At 41.9% G+C, this 18,941-nt stretch overlaps 1 protein-coding gene across 2 annotated transcripts in view; it reads left to right on the top strand.

Moving 5' to 3' along the window:
* The window catches only part of SYNPR (synaptoporin), a 405,615-nt gene that overhangs the window by 204,422 nt on the left and 182,252 nt on the right, over window positions 1–18,941 (top strand). Inside the window, exon 1 of one of the 2 annotated variants that reach the window (XM_004702411.2) lies at window positions 2,878–3,200. The exons of the other annotated variant lie outside the window; for it this stretch is intronic. Within the exon in view, the coding sequence (XP_004702468.1) occupies window positions 3,177–3,200 (24 nt within the window). The 5' untranslated portion in view covers window positions 2,878–3,176. Of the gene's footprint in view, window positions 1–2,877; window positions 3,201–18,941 lie in introns of those variants that run through there. 2 annotated transcript variants of the gene reach the window in all.

The following is an 18,941-nucleotide window of genomic DNA, read 5'->3' as shown; positions in this document are numbered from 1 at the left end:
AAATTAAAGAACACAGCCAAGGTCATAGAGAACCCCAACAGCAAACCCCAAACTGGGTCTCGTGTCTCCCACTGCCAAGGAGTTGAATACATTTCCCAAGACTATACAGACTACAGTGGACTCTGTCCAAGGTTCTGGCTTGCTTAGTTCCACTGCCATCTTATCTAATCAATTCCAACTCACATAGGCTTTCTGAGATTGTAAACTTTTATGGAAGCAGACAGCCTCAACTTTTGACTAATGGATTTGCACTGTCAAACTTGTGGTTAGAAGCCCAACAGCTAACCCCCATCAGCTTGCTTGGTCGACCTTCTGCTTGTGCTCAGGGTTCCCAGTCTTTACAGTGTGCATCTGTGCAGTAGGGAGAACCGGGGGCCATTGTAGTGGTTGGGAGCCACAGATGGATTAGTCATGTGCTGTAGATTGAGCATGTAAAAGTCTAAGTGCCATCACCTGGTATCCAGAGCAAACTGGCTAAGCTCCTGGATTTTGGCATAAGATCGAGTTCAAATCTTGGTTTTACCAATCATTAAGCTTCCCAAGTGTGTGCCTTTGGGTAAGTTACTTTATGCTTTGGGCCTTGGTTTCCGCATCCCTGCAATGGAAAACCACCACCCATGTTTCAGTGTTTCCTGATGTGATGTCTTCCCTGTGGGTGTGATGCTGAAATCAATGACAAAAGTGGAATTAAAATACTAATGTGGGAAGATAAAGCTTTTCTTAAATACTTGAAGTGAGGGTCTCACTATTCAAAACCGCTAGGAACCGCTCATGTTCAACCCTGAGAAAACTCTCCAGTACAATTCTCCTCTGTAGGTGCAAAAGGAAACTGCAAACTCTAACCCTTCTCTTTATCAGCCAGCTGCCTGGCAGGAGCAACAGCCTGCAGTTCAGAGACATGATTCATTCAGTCATACTTTCATTCATTTATTCAGCCAATACTTACTGAGGGCTTACCCCTCCTGGTCTCTTCCTTTATTTCTGCTTCAACCATGCTCACTCCCTTAATTTGCTCCCAAGAGTGACTTCTTTTATTGAGATGCAGTGATTTTTCCATAGGCAGATGAGGGGTGGTGGTGATGGGGGGAATCTGGTTCCTATTAGAATTTCAAAGGGACCACAGGGATAGATGGTGTTTGAAGAGTTAGTAAGTCCCCTGAAGGCTTATGCATGAAGAACTAGCAGATTAAAGGAGGAGGGAGAGGAAGAGGATCCAGAGCCCAGTCCATAAGTGAGAACAGTAGATTTCCCAGCCATTTCACATTTGTTCTGCACGTGTTCCCACGGAAAGCTCTATGGAGTGTTATTATACCATTTCACAAAGGGCAATGTAAGGTGCGAGGACATTAAGGGGCCTCCCAAAGATAAACAGGTAGCAAGTAAATAGAGAGCAGGAATCCAGGTCACCTAGCTCATTCTTTGTTCTACCTGTTGGCTCACTTGTCAATTCAAAACCACCAGCAGCTCCTCGGAGAAAGACTGGGCTTTCTCCTCCTGTAGATCATTCCAGTCCCCGAGGAAGCCCACAGGGGATTGCTATGACTCAGTGGCAGAGAGTTTTAACCTCCTCTCCTGCCTCTCCATTACCTGTCCCTCTGCTCCTCCATGGAGCAGTGTTCTTCGGTGTACAGCCGGAGAAGGGAAGACAAGGAGAGCTGAAGAAGGTGACGAGGGTGTGGTGGCCGTTGTAGCAGTGTGCGGTGAGCATGAGACAGAGACTGACTCTGAGAAGACGGGAGCAGATCCCACAGATTCCAAATGAATATTGCTCTGATTAGCTGTCATCCAGTTGATTCCAACTTGTGGCAACCTTATGTGAAGAGGCTTCAAAAATTTTGTGGAAAAATGGAATGAAATAGAATAGAATTCGTCTATGAGCTTTTTTGACCTCCCCCTTGAATATGGCAGAATGAAACATCGCTCAGGCTTGAGTCATCTATGCAAGTGTTGGTTCATTTGAACCCAGTTTTTGATGCTATTGTGCCAACCCAGCGTACAGTGGCTTTCTTCATTTGCATTGGCTCTCTACTAAACACAAAACCCTATGGATCCCAATACATAAAAACTACAGCCAAGGCACCTGAGGCCATCCAAGGCCAGTCAGTATTCCCATGCTGTGTGGGAATGTGTGGGAAAGAGGCACGCGCGTTTCTCTGTTTTTGTCATTTAAACCCTTCCAGAAATTTCCCCCAGGAGCCAGTCTGGAATGATCATGTAGCCTGTGCACAGCTTCTTCGTAAATTTGGTGCCAATACAAAATGAAAGCCAGGAGACATATCAAGTGGCTATAGAGTGTCACGATTCCAGCCACTTGAATTGGTCAAACGCAGTCCCTTCCTGTTGAGGCTCACGGATAGAAGAATCAGATCCAGACCACATGTTAACTTCTGAAACCTGTTTACTTCTGAGGTTTTCCCAGTGAAGAACTTTAAGTAACACTCCTAACATGCAACCCTTTGTCCCATCTACAGAGCCAGAACCCATAACATCAGCCTCCAGCAGCACCTCTCTAATTATTATTTATAGACAATGACTGTATGGATTTCCCAAATAAGAAGCAAGCCTAACATCCTAACACTTTGATAAAAATGAGGCCATTTGAAAAAAAATGTATCAATATTTACCTAATCTATGCAAATAAATTCATAAGGATTTTCTAAAACTACTACCGTCCCTCTGTACCCTCTAACACACACAAAAACCTGGCTCCATTTTGCTTGCTAGTTTGCTTTTCAGTGCTGGCTTGGAGAGAGGAGGGGGCTGGCGGACTAGGAGGGGAGCTGGTGCTCTGGGGATGAGGCAGGCTGGCTGTTTGTGGAAGGCAGAGTCCTGCACTTGGAGTTGTGAGCAAAGAGCCAAGAGTGGGAGCTACCTCCCTACAAAGCAGGCAAACGCTTCACCAGAGGGAAGTGTCAGATTCCGCTCCTTGGGCTGTGGGTTGTCACTGTCGAATAATATGACCGTTTTGCCATCTCTCTGCAAATAAGACAGAAGCTGCTACCTGATTGGTATAACATCTCACTTTCCCTCTGCATTGATTTTCTTGTTCTCCTCCTTTGCTTCATAAAAAGAGGGACAAGTGGCTGGTGCTGTGGACAGAGAAGCTTTATTTTTAGTATGAGACAGCCTCTATTTTCTTTCAGGAGAGGGAAGTTGAATTATCAATTCTTTTGTAAATGTGTATGGTGATATTTGCTCCGGTAAGTTTATATCTATCTTGATTTACACTTAGTTCTCTGTGTGTGTTTGCATAGGTGCATGTGGGTTACTCTATGCCTTTTATTTCCAAATATTATTTTTGAAATCTTCAGGGAGAGTATCTTTTATCTTTTGCTGCTGCTGTTCAGGGCTGTGTCTGCCTGGCTTTCTCGTGGTCCGAGGTTGAAACCAGGGAGGCTGTGTTGTGGGCTAGCATGTTCACCTTAGCTCTTGAAGTGTAAGCCAGGTTTCTTTTAGCATTGCATGGAAACTATTTGAACAAACTTATATTTGGTTTTATACGAATGAAAAGTGCCTTTCTCCCCCACGTTCTTTGGGTATGTGTATGGTGTCAGTACATTCATTATGTTACGAAACCTGCTTGTCATTTTCATTAAAGTTTCTTCATAAGTGGTGGAGCAAGAATATTTTAAACTCCATAAATAACCACCAAACGTCGCCTGCAGTGCCGAAAGCTGTGAGCTGATTTCTTAATATCTGGTGTCGAATTAAGATGAATGAGATGCACTTTCTCTATAGTCAGGTGCATGTACCTTTTTAAAAACAGCAACTGTAGGTATGAAAAGCATTCAGATCAGTCAAGGAAATCTCTAGTGAGCCATTTCTCCGTTCCGTGAAGAGCAGTAATCACAAGTAGCTGTGGCTTCTCTTCTGTCTTTTCCTTACACTGTGGATGTGTGATACTGTCTGTCAATTGCTCGGTTCTGGCTCTCGTGTTTCTGTGTCTAAAGCTGATGAAGAGAAAAGTTGCTGATATTAAATTCTCACGACTGCAAAAATGACTCTCTGGCTGCCACTGCAAGTAAATTGAAGTGCCTTACCTGGTTAACAAAAACAACCTCGGGTTTTTTCCCCCCAGAGAGGGAAAAAAGATGGTCTGAATTCTTTGTTGTTAATTCAAAGTCTAGAATAAAGGCTATTAATCAATTATTCTAGACAGTGATAAGTTGATTAAGTAATTGCTGGAAAGGAAACAATCGGGTGTTTCAATCTTCTCGTTCTGTTATACAATCAGCAAATCTCCATTGTCTTTCTCATGGGGAAGCTGCTAGAAAGTCTGTCAGAATCAAAGTTAAAGGCATGGGTTCAGGGGAAGCAGCAGTGGGGGGAGAGGCTGGCTATAGGAGCTGGGGGGGCTTCAGAAATTCAAGAAAAATTGTATTAAAAGATCACGGGATTTTTCCATGAAATTTTTGAAGCCACCCTCATATTTTTCTAGAGATATTGAAAGTACAATTGGGACTATGTGTGGACCTTTCAGGCATAGGTTCTTTTCAGGCTAGCCAATTTGCAAGTCCTGAAGGAGTCTTCAGGTAGATCATGGAAACGATGTGGAGTTTCTGCACATGCTCCCTTTTAGGTAAAGTATACCCTTCTTCCTCTCCACTGTACCCCCCTACCACCCCGATGATACACCCTTTGCAAACTGGAAGGAAAACACTCCCTTCTGACAAGTAGAATGAATACCGATTTATCTAGCTCAGTTTCAAAAGTGGATAAACCCCCAAATCCTAATGAATTTATTATACTGTCTTATTATTGATCACAATCAGTCGTAAGATACTATAAACTCTTGCGAGGAATCAAGTGCTCCTGAGCACTTTGATATTTAAAGGGCAGCGGGAACCTTAATCCTGGGGCTGTTGGCAATGACTGCTATGTGAACTCACTCACCACATTGAATGTCCCTTCCCCTGACACCCCCCCAACCCCACAGTAGCACTTAACCTTTTCAGTCATCATTCTCCTTCCTGACAGCCACGGTGCCAGGCTCCTGTATCAAGTCATTCACTGTCAACAGTGCTCAACACCATCGTGAGCTAGTCCATAACCTAAATTAATGCAGGTTGAGCTCAGGGCTGCCTGCACGTTAAAGCAGCTTTCTCATTCTCTCCAGGTTGCAAGAAAGTGAAGGGTCCACACTTGCTCGTAGCATGATTGTAATATGGTCCATGGGGGATAAAGTGCCTTCAAGGCTAGGAGCCTGCATCTGATTAGGGTTGGTATTCGGGATCCCTAAAAACATCACGTTCAAAAGCATGCTAACAGGATTTACTTCTGAAAGGTCCAGAGTGCTATAACCCGAAAAGCTGTGTCTATTCCGAGGCCTTTAAGACGGTACCAGGTTGGGGAGAGAAAATGATTCAAATGTTGGTTTTTTGTTTGTTTGTTTGTTTGTTTTAATATCACAATGAGATCACTTATTCTTGGAACTAGAACAAAAAAATGCCATTTGTTTTCTGATTATTTACCTTCTTCTAATAAGATCCTCTGGAATGCAGTAGTAGTTTCAGTGGGCCAAGTGTATTCATCCTCTCATATTTTATTTAGCATTTAGTAAGGAAGCCTGGCTCTGTGCTAAGCACTTTCCGTGACTTAGCGCCTTTCCTGTTCACAACCACTCCATAAGGGAAAGGGCGTTACCTCCCATTATACAGATGAGAAAAGCAAGACTTGGGTGAGGATGTAACCTGCCCAGATCATGCCGTGATGGCCAGGAGATGCAGAGCCAGGTGCATTCCACATCCACCTCTTTACCTCCTCCCACTGTCCAGATGGGTTCTCTTTGATTGGTACACTCTACAACAGACTCCTAATTCCTAGGCAGGAATGATCTTCAAGGGCTTCCAAAAAAAAAAAAGTCAGCTTTTCGTTAGTATTCCCCCATCTAACACTCTATCACCTCCCTTCTTCACAGGCTGTGCCTTTGTGACTCCAAGCTAATTATGTGCTTGAAACTGGAGACTGTTTTATTTCCACTTGTGCAGCTACTAAGATGGGGCTGTGATGACAACAAGCCAGCCTAGAAGGAGATGCATACTGACGGGGCTAACTGAAGGCTGCTTCTTACATTGATCACAAACAAGTCCATTCCTTTAGCTTTCAGTCTTTGAAACATCAAGTCAAAATAAAGATGCCACCAGAGCTCAGTGATACCAATGCTTCCCAGTATCTGGTTTGCCATTGATGCAACATATAAAAAGAAATTCCAGCTAAATTGATTGATTGGTGTACAAAGGTAGAGAATTCTCACTTTCCTTGCACGCGTGCGCGCCCCAGCATGATTTTCTGCATACTCTTTGGTTCACTGGAAAGGGCTGAGGTGACACTCGAGGTGGAAGTTTGGGAATGGCTAGACCACCTAGGTAATTAAAAAAAATGAACACAGCTGCAGATAAGTTGGCTGAGAAGCATGACAAAGTGGAAAGTCGAAGTCCCCAAATACATCCGTTTGCACCTGAAATGAGCTTTCCTTGTGAAGCCCATTTAGACCAATAACATTCAAATGATTCTTAGAAGGGAAAATGCAACCGACACAGAAGTTATATGTTTGTTTGAAATATACCTGCAAGTGGCAGCTTTTGAACTAGCAGTGGGCCCACCAGCCATGGGGGAGACTTATGAAATGCCTCCTTTTCTTACCCCCAGTAATAGAGGAAGAGGAGGAGTAAGGAACATGCAGCCCAACTCAGGACATGCTTGCCATGTTTCACTGAGAAAAGCAGAGGGATGCAAAACAAAGGAAGCCAAAAACAAGGAAAGACAGAAACCCCCAAATGCTACAAATTGGGAGCACTGAGAGTCCAAGCTTGAAGTGTTGACATACATTGATCTCTTGGTATGACCTGCCGTGCTTAATAAGCAACCATTTTTTAGACTCCTTTCTCAGCTCCTCCCTGGTAGAGGCATCCAGTTAATTAAAAAGAGTTCAGCGTCTAATGCACATTAAAACGCGTTACCAGAATGATGGTCATTTTTATCAGAAGCAAGCTTGGTAACGCTGAGATTCTGCATTAACTCTTTCTCTTACTCTGAAAAAGAGTAATAATAGCTGGGTGGTTTACTTATCAAGTGTGGTATTAGAGCCAGTGTTGATAGGGAAGTTTAAATCAATTTGCTTTCCCCCACAGCATTTGTAATACTCCTGATGGGCCGAGATTCATTAAATGAGCCCTTCTACTTTTAAAGAACTAGGTTGTACTTGGTCACAGTATTGAGAAAATTTAAACCACCCCTTAAAATTAGTCTTGAAGATAATTTCTTAATGCATATCACATGTTAGTCTCCACCTGGAAGAGGCGACTCTAGAGGAGGTTGCAATCCATCTTGCCTCTATTTCCCTCTGCCTTTCACAGGCTATGGGTATATGGCCATACCCATGTTGACCATTAAATGATCTAATAAGTAGACAGAAAGCACCAGGGGTTAAGACACAGTGAGTGTTGGATTAGTATTGAATGTGTTGGCAAATGTTCTAAGCTGGTGAACAAATAGAGGTGGTGTTCCTATGAAGCACTCATTTACAAGGGGATCAGCGATTATTCTGAGCCTGAAACCAGCACATGAAATACTAAATCTTCTAGAAAATGACCTTGGTCATCATGTGTCTTCACACGCTTAAAGATTAGGAGTGCGTTGAAAGTGGGAATACCTCAGGCTCTACTCTGCAGCCTAATGGATCTGCATAATTCATATATTTGACACAGGGCCTATTCAAAAGGACTCATAGAAAATTGTCATGAGGCAACGCCCAACTCGTTCCACACAGTTTCTGGGAAGCTTATTCCCAACACGGGGTGCTCGGTTTGCTATGTCACTGTGGGCTGGCCAATGTAAGTGAATAACCATGTCATTGTGGTCCTTTGGGGGATGATGTTTGGGGTACGCAAGGCTTTTGTGGATAGCCCCCATGTGATTTCTTCAGCCCTGATTACAGAGTTTTTAAATCCTCCCTTCATGTATTCCTAGAGTAGACTTCCTGGCCAAGGTATAACAAATATTTTCAGCTTAGTTTCTTTCTGGCAAAAGATGACTTTAAAGTTGTTTGTGTCTGATATAAATTACTTCTGCAAGGACTTTTTAAGCCATTGTACTGACATTTACTCCTTAATGATGAACCCATTTATCTTTATCTAATATTGAGCCTCCATAAGGTAGGAGAATGAATGCAATTTTTCAAAATCTATGGCTTTCAGAATACATACACACACAGACACACACAAATAGTGGGAAAGCATGGAGCGTTAACACCATTGAGCTCTCCTTCTATTCAACAAATACTCATCGATACAGTCCATGTGCCAGGCACTGCACTGGGCACAGGAGAGGTGGTGATCAATGGAAAGACATAGTAGCAGTTATCTGCACCCACCCCACCCCCAAAAATGCACCTTCATTCTTCATTTTCTCACCTAAACCTAGTTTCTATTTCATGGAATAGAATGTATCCTCTTTAAAGCATAATTGAACTGTTTTAGTAAGACATTTGCAGAAAATGTGTGCTTTTGGTGCTATCTGTTCATGCTCAGTGAAGGAACAAGAATGAATCCACTTATTTACTGATGTGCTTACTGTCTGGCTGGGATTGAGTGCTTTTAAGGGGGGAATTGGAAGAGGCCTTATGTGCTTGTGTCTTATAAGTGTTATTTACTGCTTCCAGGCAGTCTCAGATTTGATAGGCTATTCTCACCCTTGCCCAGTGTTTGGAGAGGGAGGAAAGGGATGAGGCTACAACAGAAGAGTAAAGACAATAGAGGAATAAAGAGCAAGGATACCCAAGGAAACTCAGATTTTGATTGGCCACTCCATTTAGATGTAATTTGGATTAGTTGGTTCTCCAGAAGTTTACAATTACCCATTTATTCAACAAGCATATGTTGAGTGCCCTTTTATGCTGAATGCTCTAGAACTGAGGAACTGAGGAAACACAAAATATATTAACCATCGAGCTCATGAAACTCCAGTAGACCAAGGTATATTAACCTTGGCACGACCAACATTTTGGTATGTGTATATGTGTGTGTGGTGGGGTGCATTGGGTTATGGTTAGGGGCCTCCCTGGTCTATACATAATAGCTATCAGTCACACACACACACACACACACACACACACACACGGCGATGATGACCAAAAATGGTCAACACAGTGCCAGATTGTCCCTGGTTGACAACCATTGACACAGACTGAGTAATCGCCACCAGGTTTTATGAATCTTTCCAAAAGTGTTTTTTCCTTCCATTTAGAAGCTTTGTTTTATGATGTATACCCAGGGTTTTGAAGTTACTTTCCTCAAATACTGAGGTGCAACCTGCCAAATAGAGACAACACACACCTCAAAATCACTTTTGCTCCTCTCCCAAAGTCAGCAGTTTGAAACCACTTCGCAAGAGCTGCTGTCTCAGAAACTCACAGGGGCAGTATCTCTACCGGGCCCTGCCGCGTTGCTGTAAGTCAGAATCGCCTTGATGGCTGTGACTGTGTTTGAGTTTTAGTCTATTGTAACATGTTACCACATTTATTTAGCTTACGCTTTTCATTTGATTCTAGGTATCACCAAGTGGGGCGATATGAAAATATTATACCCTGTGTGGAGAGATAAGACCTTTTGGAAACATTTTTGTGCACAACGCTGTGGGCATAATTTATGCTACTAAATTTTACACTTGGAAAAAAAAAGGTTAAACAGTCAAATATTATGTTACATAGATTTTACTCCAATAAAATAAAACACATTTTTAAAAAGCTTACCTTTTAACAGACTAGTCAATGGACATTTAGGATGATAGTAATCGAGCCAAATTCTTATCCCTAATAAATGGACAGGATCTGGAGTCTCACTCACACATCTAATATGAACCGCGTTTATTCATTTATGTTTACTAAGAATGAAAGGTAGGTATGTTTAAGACGTGCTTCTCTCTGGGGCTCTTTCGGAGCAGAAAGTCAGGGTGGTTGCAGACAGAGGATGAGGTGCTGCAGGTAGGCAGTCTTGACTTCTGAGAACAACAACAGCCCATTGCTGTTGAGTTGCGTCCAATTCATGGTGCCCGATGTAAAGTGGGTTTCTGAGGCTGTAAATCTATATGGGAGCAGACAGTCTCATCTTTCTCCTATGGAAGAGCCAGTGGGTTGGACACACTTTCTGCAGTTACCAGCTCAATTCTTACTGAACCCACCGTGGCAGCAGTCCGATGCTTAACCCACAGCATGCTCTACTCAGCATGTATGAACTGGGTGACCCAATTATAAAATCAGACTTTCCTCAATAGTTGGACGGGCATCAAGCAATGCACTCACAAGCCACGAGGAGTTCCAGAGAACATTCTAGCAGAGGGGAACAGAGAATGGGTTTGGGAATGAGATGGACCTGGGGTATGAGTCAGCAGCCCAGCAGGAAGCAAAGGACACCTCCCATCATCTGACCTCTCCCAGGTGAGTATCTTTACATTAAAACTTCATTTCTTCACCTCAGACAATTGAAGCCTCATGAGGTGAAGTGAGTTGTCCAAAGCCTTGCGGTGAATTAGGTCCAGAAGGAAGACAAGGACCAGGATCCGTCCGCATCCTTCAACATAGTGAGTTGAGGAAACATTTCCTATGGAAGGAAGCCAATTTATGAGCTGCATGCTGCAGAACTATGTGTGTTTAGAGTTATACAAATGGATGTGTTGTGCCTGAGATAGGTTCCTCGATATGAAAGGAGACACACCCAAGTATGTTTGGCATGAGGTATCCAAATGTGGCCTTATTAGAGGCTAGAAAGAGCCCTGGCTATTTACCAGAAGGTTGGTGGTTCAAGCCCATCCAGTGGCTAGGCTGGGGAATGACTGGGTGGTGATCTGCTTTGATAAAGATTACAGCACAGAAAACACTCTGGAGCATATCTACCCTGTACATAGGGATACACCTGACCATAAGAAGAGGCTACAGAAACCCGTTTTCTTGATGAACCTTAGAAGAGAGATGGCACATACAGGCAGGTGGTTGTTTCCATTGGTATCCATCTCAAGTGCTCCTGAGTGTGGCTAGATGTGGGGTTTCCCAGGACAAGGGACCCATATCCTTGATCATGTGATGAGCTGTTAGTGCGTATATGTAACTATTGAGACTACTGGTACACTTGTCAAGATAAAAAGTCTTTGAAGCTCTGGCAGAGTGCCCATCAAGAAAATGATCTTCTGCCTGCAATGCCTTGGAGCACTGCACTTGGAATGATATGAAATAGATCCTCATCCTGGCACTGTCTCTTCAGAGTCTGTGCTGAGTAAAGACTGACCCTGCCCTCCCTGAGCCTTTATCTGTAAAATGGAAATAATGACTGCTTCCCAGCGTCCTGGAAAAGATTGCTGTTGCGGATGATAAGGGGAAAGTTCCTTTCAGACTGTTCAGATCTAGGAGATAGTATTGATATTTCCAGGAACATTTCATTGCAAACCGCAGGGCCAGAGGTTCAAACCCACCAGCCACTCTGCAGGAGAAATATGAAGTCATTGGTTCCTACATTGGTTTACATATTAGGAAACCCTGCATCGGATCACTGAGTCAGAATTAACTCTATGGCAGTGATTATTTTTTTTCGGTTTGTCTGTAATGAAAAGTCCATCCTGCTATCAATTTTTATTCCCTGACTGTGAGAAGTGTAGAAGGTGACGAGAAACCATTTCCTCGGTGTAATAGGGAAATGACTGTAGTTATGGGAGGGTCTAAAGTAGTCTGGAAATGGGTAATCTCATTTGAAGGTGAGATTTATGTCCATGTATTAGAAATTGCTGAGTTAGAGAAACATTACTGAATAAAACTAAATTCAATAGGATAAAGCAATTCCTTATAATCAGCTCATCTTAAGGAATTCCCTAAAATTTACTTTCTGCTTTCTTGGAAACGTTTTACCCCATCAACTGTGGCATAACCCCTCTATTAGACTCAGTGGGAGGAGATTGTTAGGACCTTTGACCCACACACCGTTATATCCTAGTTCTGTGAGACCCCAACCCTCTCTTCTTTTAACATAATTAAAGATGCTTCTTGGGGGTGTTACACATCAAAATTTTCTCCTTGAGGACTGAAGTTAAAGGACATCTTCATTAGCTTGGTCATTCATTAGTTCCAATTTCAGCAAAGCAAGGCTTCAAATTGGTTCACACCTGTTGAGTCATAGCCAACAAAACAAAACCAAGATGGGCTGGAATTTGTAAAATAGGGATGTCTGGAATGGTAACACGAATGGGGACAATTTTAGTAGAATCCTGGGAACGGGGAATTTGGAATAGATGTAGTGAACTATTTTCAGAGGTTTAAAACAGGAGAATGGATTGGTGCTAGCACTGCCAAAGGGTGGCACACATTCAGGGCAATGTGGTCAGTCTCTACCTATAAGCAAACCATTGTTGTTTCCAACTCTGTTATGCAAGATATGCCGTTGCTGTGCAACACTCACCCTACCTCGTTTTTCTAAGAAGGGGATTAAGTTCCTAGTAAGACAGCAACTCATAATTTTCTCCATTTCCAATCATTCCAAGCACCCACATTTTGCAAATTAAAATCCACCCCGGCTTCACTACATGAGCCATGACTAAATTGGGAAGAACTCATTCAAAACCCTACCAAAAAATTCAAATGTATTTTATTTCTCTTTTTTTTTTTTACCTGAAACCATACCATGATCCATCTGATCAGAGAACTGTTATCTTGTTTCCCCACAAGACAGTTACCTGCTGGTAGCCCTTTGGCAGGGGGTCCCCTGGGCTCACCACCTGATTCTCTAACTAGCATTTACAAACTCCTCATCCTTGCAGACCAAACCTCCCATAGGCCAGATTCCTAATGTAATTTTTCCCCCTCTCCCTTCTCACTCCCTGGTTTCTACTGATATCTTCATGGGGGGCAGGGGTGAGGTGGGGAATGTTTTCTCAAACATCTATTTATGTCTTCAAGCATTGGTTTGCTTATACATTTCACTGATGTTTATTGATCAGCAACTGTGTGCCAGGCAGGGTATTGAGCATTTGGGAGAAGGAGGTGAATAAAACTGATGTGAGTCACTACTCCCTGGTGGTGCAAGTGGTTAATACATGCAGCTGCTAAACCAAAAGCTTGGAAGTTCAAGTCCACCCTGTGGAGACATAGAAGAAAATCCCCAAGATCTATTTCTGAAGAATCAGCCCTGGATAATCGTATGGAGCACAGCTTTATTCTGATACTTTGGGCATCACTAGGAGTAGAAGTTGACTCCATGGAAACTGCCTTTGCTCTTATGAGACTTATTGTCTAATGAAGAAAGTATTTTTATTAATATCCCCCAAAGTGATTTCATTATCCCTGTAGTAAGTGCTTTTTAAAAAAAAGATAAGCCATTTTGGATACAAATTATGAAAGGCAGGGCTCCAAGTTCTTTGTGCATATCAATTTATTTAATCCATACCCCACTATGAAATAGCTAAATGAAGAAAGGAATGAAGCACATCAAATCTTGAAGAGCGTAGCCCCCTTGAATGAGTCCAGGAGGATCTGAGCAGAGTCACATGATAGTTTAAGACATTACGAATTCACAGAAAAGCCCCGGTGGTGTTGTGCCTTACAAGTTGGGTTGGTAACCACAAAGTCAGCAGTTCAAAACCACCAGCTACTCCAAGGGAGAAAGATGAGGCTTTCGACTCCTATAAACAGTTACAGTCTCAGAAGCCCAAGGGGCAGTTGTACTCTGCCCTATAGGGTCCCTATGCAACTCAATGGCAGTGAGAGAAGAGCTCCCACGCTCACATTTATGTAGCACCTATTGTTTACCAAGTACTGTGCTCTCCTCCTCACAGGGCTGAACCATTTAATCATCATAATGTACTCTGAAGGATCAGAATTATTATTTTAAGGAAAAGGCAAAGGAGACAGAGAGCCTGAATCACTCATCCAAGGGCACACATTTTGTATGCAGAGGCTCTGAGACTGTAATCTAGACTGCAGTCTGACTTCTAACTCCCTCTGTTAGCTGCTGATATGGACCATTCCTCACTCAGTTCATACCCTAGGAAATGCTGGTAGATCGGTGGGGTGGGTGGGGTGGTCATTGAATGTGTGTCATGAATGACAACCATCCCTCCAGGAGTAGAATGGAAATGTGTGGGTGCTCGGAGCCCTGAACCCTTAACTTGTAAGCCTATTTCAAGAAAGAAGAAGGTGACCAGGTTCTACTGGGTCTTTTAGTGTGGTCCAAGGTCCAACAACCCTGACATCACTTATTTTCTCTCAGTAAAAGAAGGAATTGGTATTTTGGCTCTCCCATTCCACCCCAAACGCCCTGAGAACCAAAGCTTACATTTTGTTGTTGTTGTTTTCAAGTGGCCTGTGTAAAATTTCTAAGTTGCATTTTAAACAAACAAATGACAACCACCAAAAAGAAAACCCAAAAAACTAGGACTCCATTGTGGCTGAAATTCTAAAACAATGACCACAAATAAATTAAACCAGGAACCCTGATATGCTATTTGACATTTTGGGGGTTTTTTAATAGGATTTTAAAACATTTATTCTATATTTTAAACATATTCATTAGTATTTTCCATAATATTACTTTTTTCCAGCGTCTATTCTCTTTTTAGTATCTTCTTTTTTATCCCTGATACTCTGGTAATTTTTCATTCTTTCCTTGGTCATTCTTGACAAGGTTTTATCATCATTACTAGTCTTCTGTTATTTTTGTTCATTTTTATTCTTTAATTTTTTCCCCTCTGTCTTTTTTTAATTATTATTTTATTGGGGGCTCGTACAATTCTTATCACAATCCATACCTACATCCATTGTGTCAAGCACATATGTACATTTGTTGCCTTCATCATTCTCAAAATATTTGCCTTCCACTTTAGCCCTTAATATCAGTTGTGCATTTTCCCCCTCCCTCCCCACGCCCCCCTCCCTAATGAACCCTTCAGAAATCATAAATTATTATAGTTTTGACATAAGTTACACTGTCTGACGTCTCTCTCTGCCCTCTTCTCTGCTGTCCACCCCCCAGGGAGGAGGCAATACTTAGATTCTTGTAATCGGTTCCCCCTTTCTACCCCACATTCCCTTCACCCTCCAGGTATCGCCCCTCTCACCACTGGTCCTGAAGGAATCATCTATCCTGGATTCCCTGTGTTTCCAGTTGCTATCTGTACCAATGTACATCCTCCAGTCCAGCCAGATTTGTAAGATTTGTAAGAATTGGTCATGATAGTGGGGTGGGGGGCGCGGAGGGAAGCATTTAAGAACTAGAGGAAAGTTATATGTTTCATCGTTGCAACACTGTACCCTGACTGGTTCATCTCCTCCCCTCAACCCTTCAGCGAGGGGGTGTCCAGTTGCCTACTGATGGGCTTTGAGTCTCCACTCTGCACTCACCCACCTTTACAATGATGACTTTTTGTTCTTTTATGCTTGATACCTGATCCCTTCGACAGCTCGTGGTCACACATGCTGGTGTGCTTCTTCCGTGTGGCCTTTGTTGCTTCTGAGCTAGTTGGCCACTTGTGTATCTTCAAGCCTTTAAGACCCCAGACGCTATATCTTTTGATAGCCGGGCACCATCAGCTTTCTTCACCACCTTTGCTTATGCACACGTTTGTCTTCAATGATTGTATCAAGAAGGTGGGCACCCACTGATCTGATTTTTAGTTCTTTGATGTCTGATAACGTCCCTTCTGCACCTCGTGGTCCGACAGGCTGGTGTGCTGCTTCCATGTGGGCTTTGATGCTTCTCAGCTGGATGGCTGCTTATTTATCTTCAAGCCTTTAAGACCCCAGACGCTATGTCTTTTGATAGCCAGGCACCATTAGCTCTCTTCACCACATTTGCTTATGCACACATTTGTCTTCAGTGGTTGTGTCAGTAAAGCAGGCACCCACTGATATGATTTTCAGTTCTTTGATGTCTGTTAACTGTTCCCTTCTATACCTTGTGGTCAGACAGGCTGGTGTACTTCTTCCATATGGGCTTTGATGCTTCTCAGCTAGATGGCCACTTGTTTGTCTTTAAGCTTTTAAGACCCCAGATGTTATATCTTACGGTAGCCTGGCACCATCAGCTTTCTTCACCACCTTTGCTTATGTTCACATTTTTCTTCAGCAATCGCATCAGGAAGGTGTGCATCCTGGAATGCCAATTTAATGGAACAATGTGTTCTTGCAATGAGTAAATGCTTGAGTGGAGGCCCAATGTCCATCCGCTGCCTTAATACTAAACCTATAAATATATGCATGTAGATCTGTTTCCCTACACTCTTATATAAATATATTTACATATGTACATTCCAGTCTTAAAGCCTCTATACATACCCTTTGTCCCCTAGTTCTTTCCTCTATTTCCCTTATTTGACGTATTTTACTTCCTTGTTTTTCCTTTCTTTCATGTTCACTATTGTTAGTGAATTTTGAAAGATTACCCATAATGGTAAATTTTTTTAAATGCACTTTTACTGGCTATCACATATTAGAAGCAGTGCTTCCATGACCACCAGAGAAATTAATGCAGCTGAAAGAACCAGTGAGTTTGATCCACTATTCCCAAGTTAGTTTGATCTACTATACCTGACCTTGAACCTGGTACCATTGACCCAGGGTGACCCCATTGTGTGTCACAGTGGAACTGTGCTCATTGGTGTTTCCATGGTTGATTCTGGGAGGGAGAAAGTGATTGCTAGACTTTTCTCTCGAGGTACCTCTGGGTGGACTTGTACTTCCAAACCTTCTGTTAAAAGTGGCATTGCCCAGAATTCAGTGTTCAAACCACTCACCAGTGAAAACGGTCTGCCATTATCTGATTCATTTTTATGGACTTAATGTTTATTGTGTGCTCACAATGTGCCAGACACGATAATCCTGTTCTAAGAAAGTTCAGATTATTCATTATTATATCATACTTATTAAAATGCAACCTTATAGACAGATGGCTTTTTATTACAAAGGTATAGATAGCACATTTGCTAATGTAACATTTTTCTCATATGTCTTTAAGTGATACAAATTACACCAACTCTTATTCAACCTTCACCAACATTTGTTGCCAAATTTTCCATTATGATAAACTCACTATTTCCTAAATAGAGATTCCTTCTTTTACAAAATCTTTGTGGGATGCATATGCACAGTTAAGTTTGAAGAGCACAGACCTAGAACAAGTTCAAGAATTGGGCTCCCACCCCCCTTGAGGGGGACAAATAACAGAACTGTGGGTGAAGGGATACATCAGACTGTGTTAGATATGAAATATATATATATAATTTATTAAGGGTTTATGAAGGCTGTAGGGTGGAATAGGGGAGGGAATAAAAAGGAGCTGATATCAAGGGGCTCAAGTAGAAAGAAAATGTTTTGGAAATGATGACGGCTCCTCGGCATCTATAAAGTTTGCTTGATGTAATTGATTTGTGGATTGTTGTAATATCTGTAAGCGTCCCCAATAAAATAATCAATAATAATTTTTTTTTAAAGAATCGGCTTCCAGCTCTGGTTGTGATGCTACCAGAGCCAGTCATCTGTCTCGGGCTTCTCCCTCTCCACCTCTTCAGTAGAGTTGACTTCAGGCCTGTCGCAGAGGCAGTCAAGTCACCAGCTTAGACAAGCCTGCAGATGCTTGCAAGGAAGATTCTGTAGCTGCTCGGAGTCTTTCTTTTACCTTCAAGACCAGTCCCTCATATTGTGGTCCATGGAGCAGTGGAATCAGGATCACTTGAGGAGTTTATGGAAAATGACGTTTAGATGAAAAGCAAGCATCTCAGGACAGTATCAAAAGCTAATATAAAGTGCAATGTAGAATAATAGTGTATATACTGTATCTACAATATAGTATAATAGTGTCTTCAAAGCACCAGGAGAAAAATGACTGACAGCTTAGAACTGAAAACCTCTGCTAAGATGTTTATTTGTCCAGAACAAAGATGCAGTGAAGACATTAGCAGACAACCAGTGCATACATTTAAATTTCACACTTAATGAATCTCTGCTTAGGAGGAATCATTCATATGGAATGTGTACTTTGCATCCAGGTAAATTTTGAGTTGAAATTCTGGCTCCCTCTCCCCACTAGCCATGTGCCTTTGGAGTGATTTGCATTTTGAACCTCACTTTTCTTATATGAGAAAGGAGGATATGAGTTCTCACCATTGTGGGAAGAGTGGTGGTTGAGAGGTTATCAATGATGAGTGTAGGTAGTACGAGTAAATCATTAACTGCTTTTGTTGGTAAGAAGCCCTCATCACAGTGTGGGTTAGATGTTAAGTGTTAGCACTTGAGGTCAGAGTTTCAAACCCACCAACTTCTCTGGGGGAGAAAAATGAAACTACTCTGGTAAAAAATTACTGTCTTGGCAATCTTAAGGAACAGTTCTACGCTGTACTATGTAGGGCCATTATGACTCAGAATCAACCTGATCACAGTTGGTTTATTATTATTGGTTATTGATCAAAACTAAATTTAGCACAATCACTACTCTCAAAAAGTTGTTTCAGTGTTTGATATTTTCTGCTTCCTTTTGGTTGAGGTTTTCCTGTGTTTTGTCTAGCCGTTGTTGTTGCATTATTTCTTTATTTGTTTATTTATTGGGTTTGTTTATTTGCTTCATGTTAGTGTTTTCTCTGATTTATGAAATCCAGGATAAGTAAATCAATCTATAGAGACATAAACTGGATATGTGAGAGGAAATGGGGAACTAAAAACAATGAATAAGAGAAGTAAACGTTCTGAAATTGATTCTGGTGATGATTACACAACTCTTCTTAATATGACTAAAGGGTTAAAAAAAAAGTATAATTTGTGAAGTATATGCCAATAAAACTATTTTTTAATTGATGACATAATCATGAAACGGTGGATTAGTTTCTTTAAATAGAAATGCATTCAATCTGAATACTTTGGAAGTGATACTAAATTTAATTTAGCAAATAGGTCTTGTTCCTTCATTCCTTCACTTAGT

The sequence above is a fragment of the Echinops telfairi genome, unplaced genomic scaffold (assembly GCF_000313985.2).
Source record: "Echinops telfairi isolate 266 unplaced genomic scaffold, ASM31398v2 ScPeMD7_31;HRSCAF=116, whole genome shotgun sequence".
Classification (NCBI taxonomy): Eukaryota; Metazoa; Chordata; class Mammalia; order Afrosoricida; family Tenrecidae; genus Echinops; species Echinops telfairi.
The sequence above is the reverse complement of the archived record's forward strand: the minus strand, read 5'-3'. Positions and strand labels throughout refer to the sequence as shown.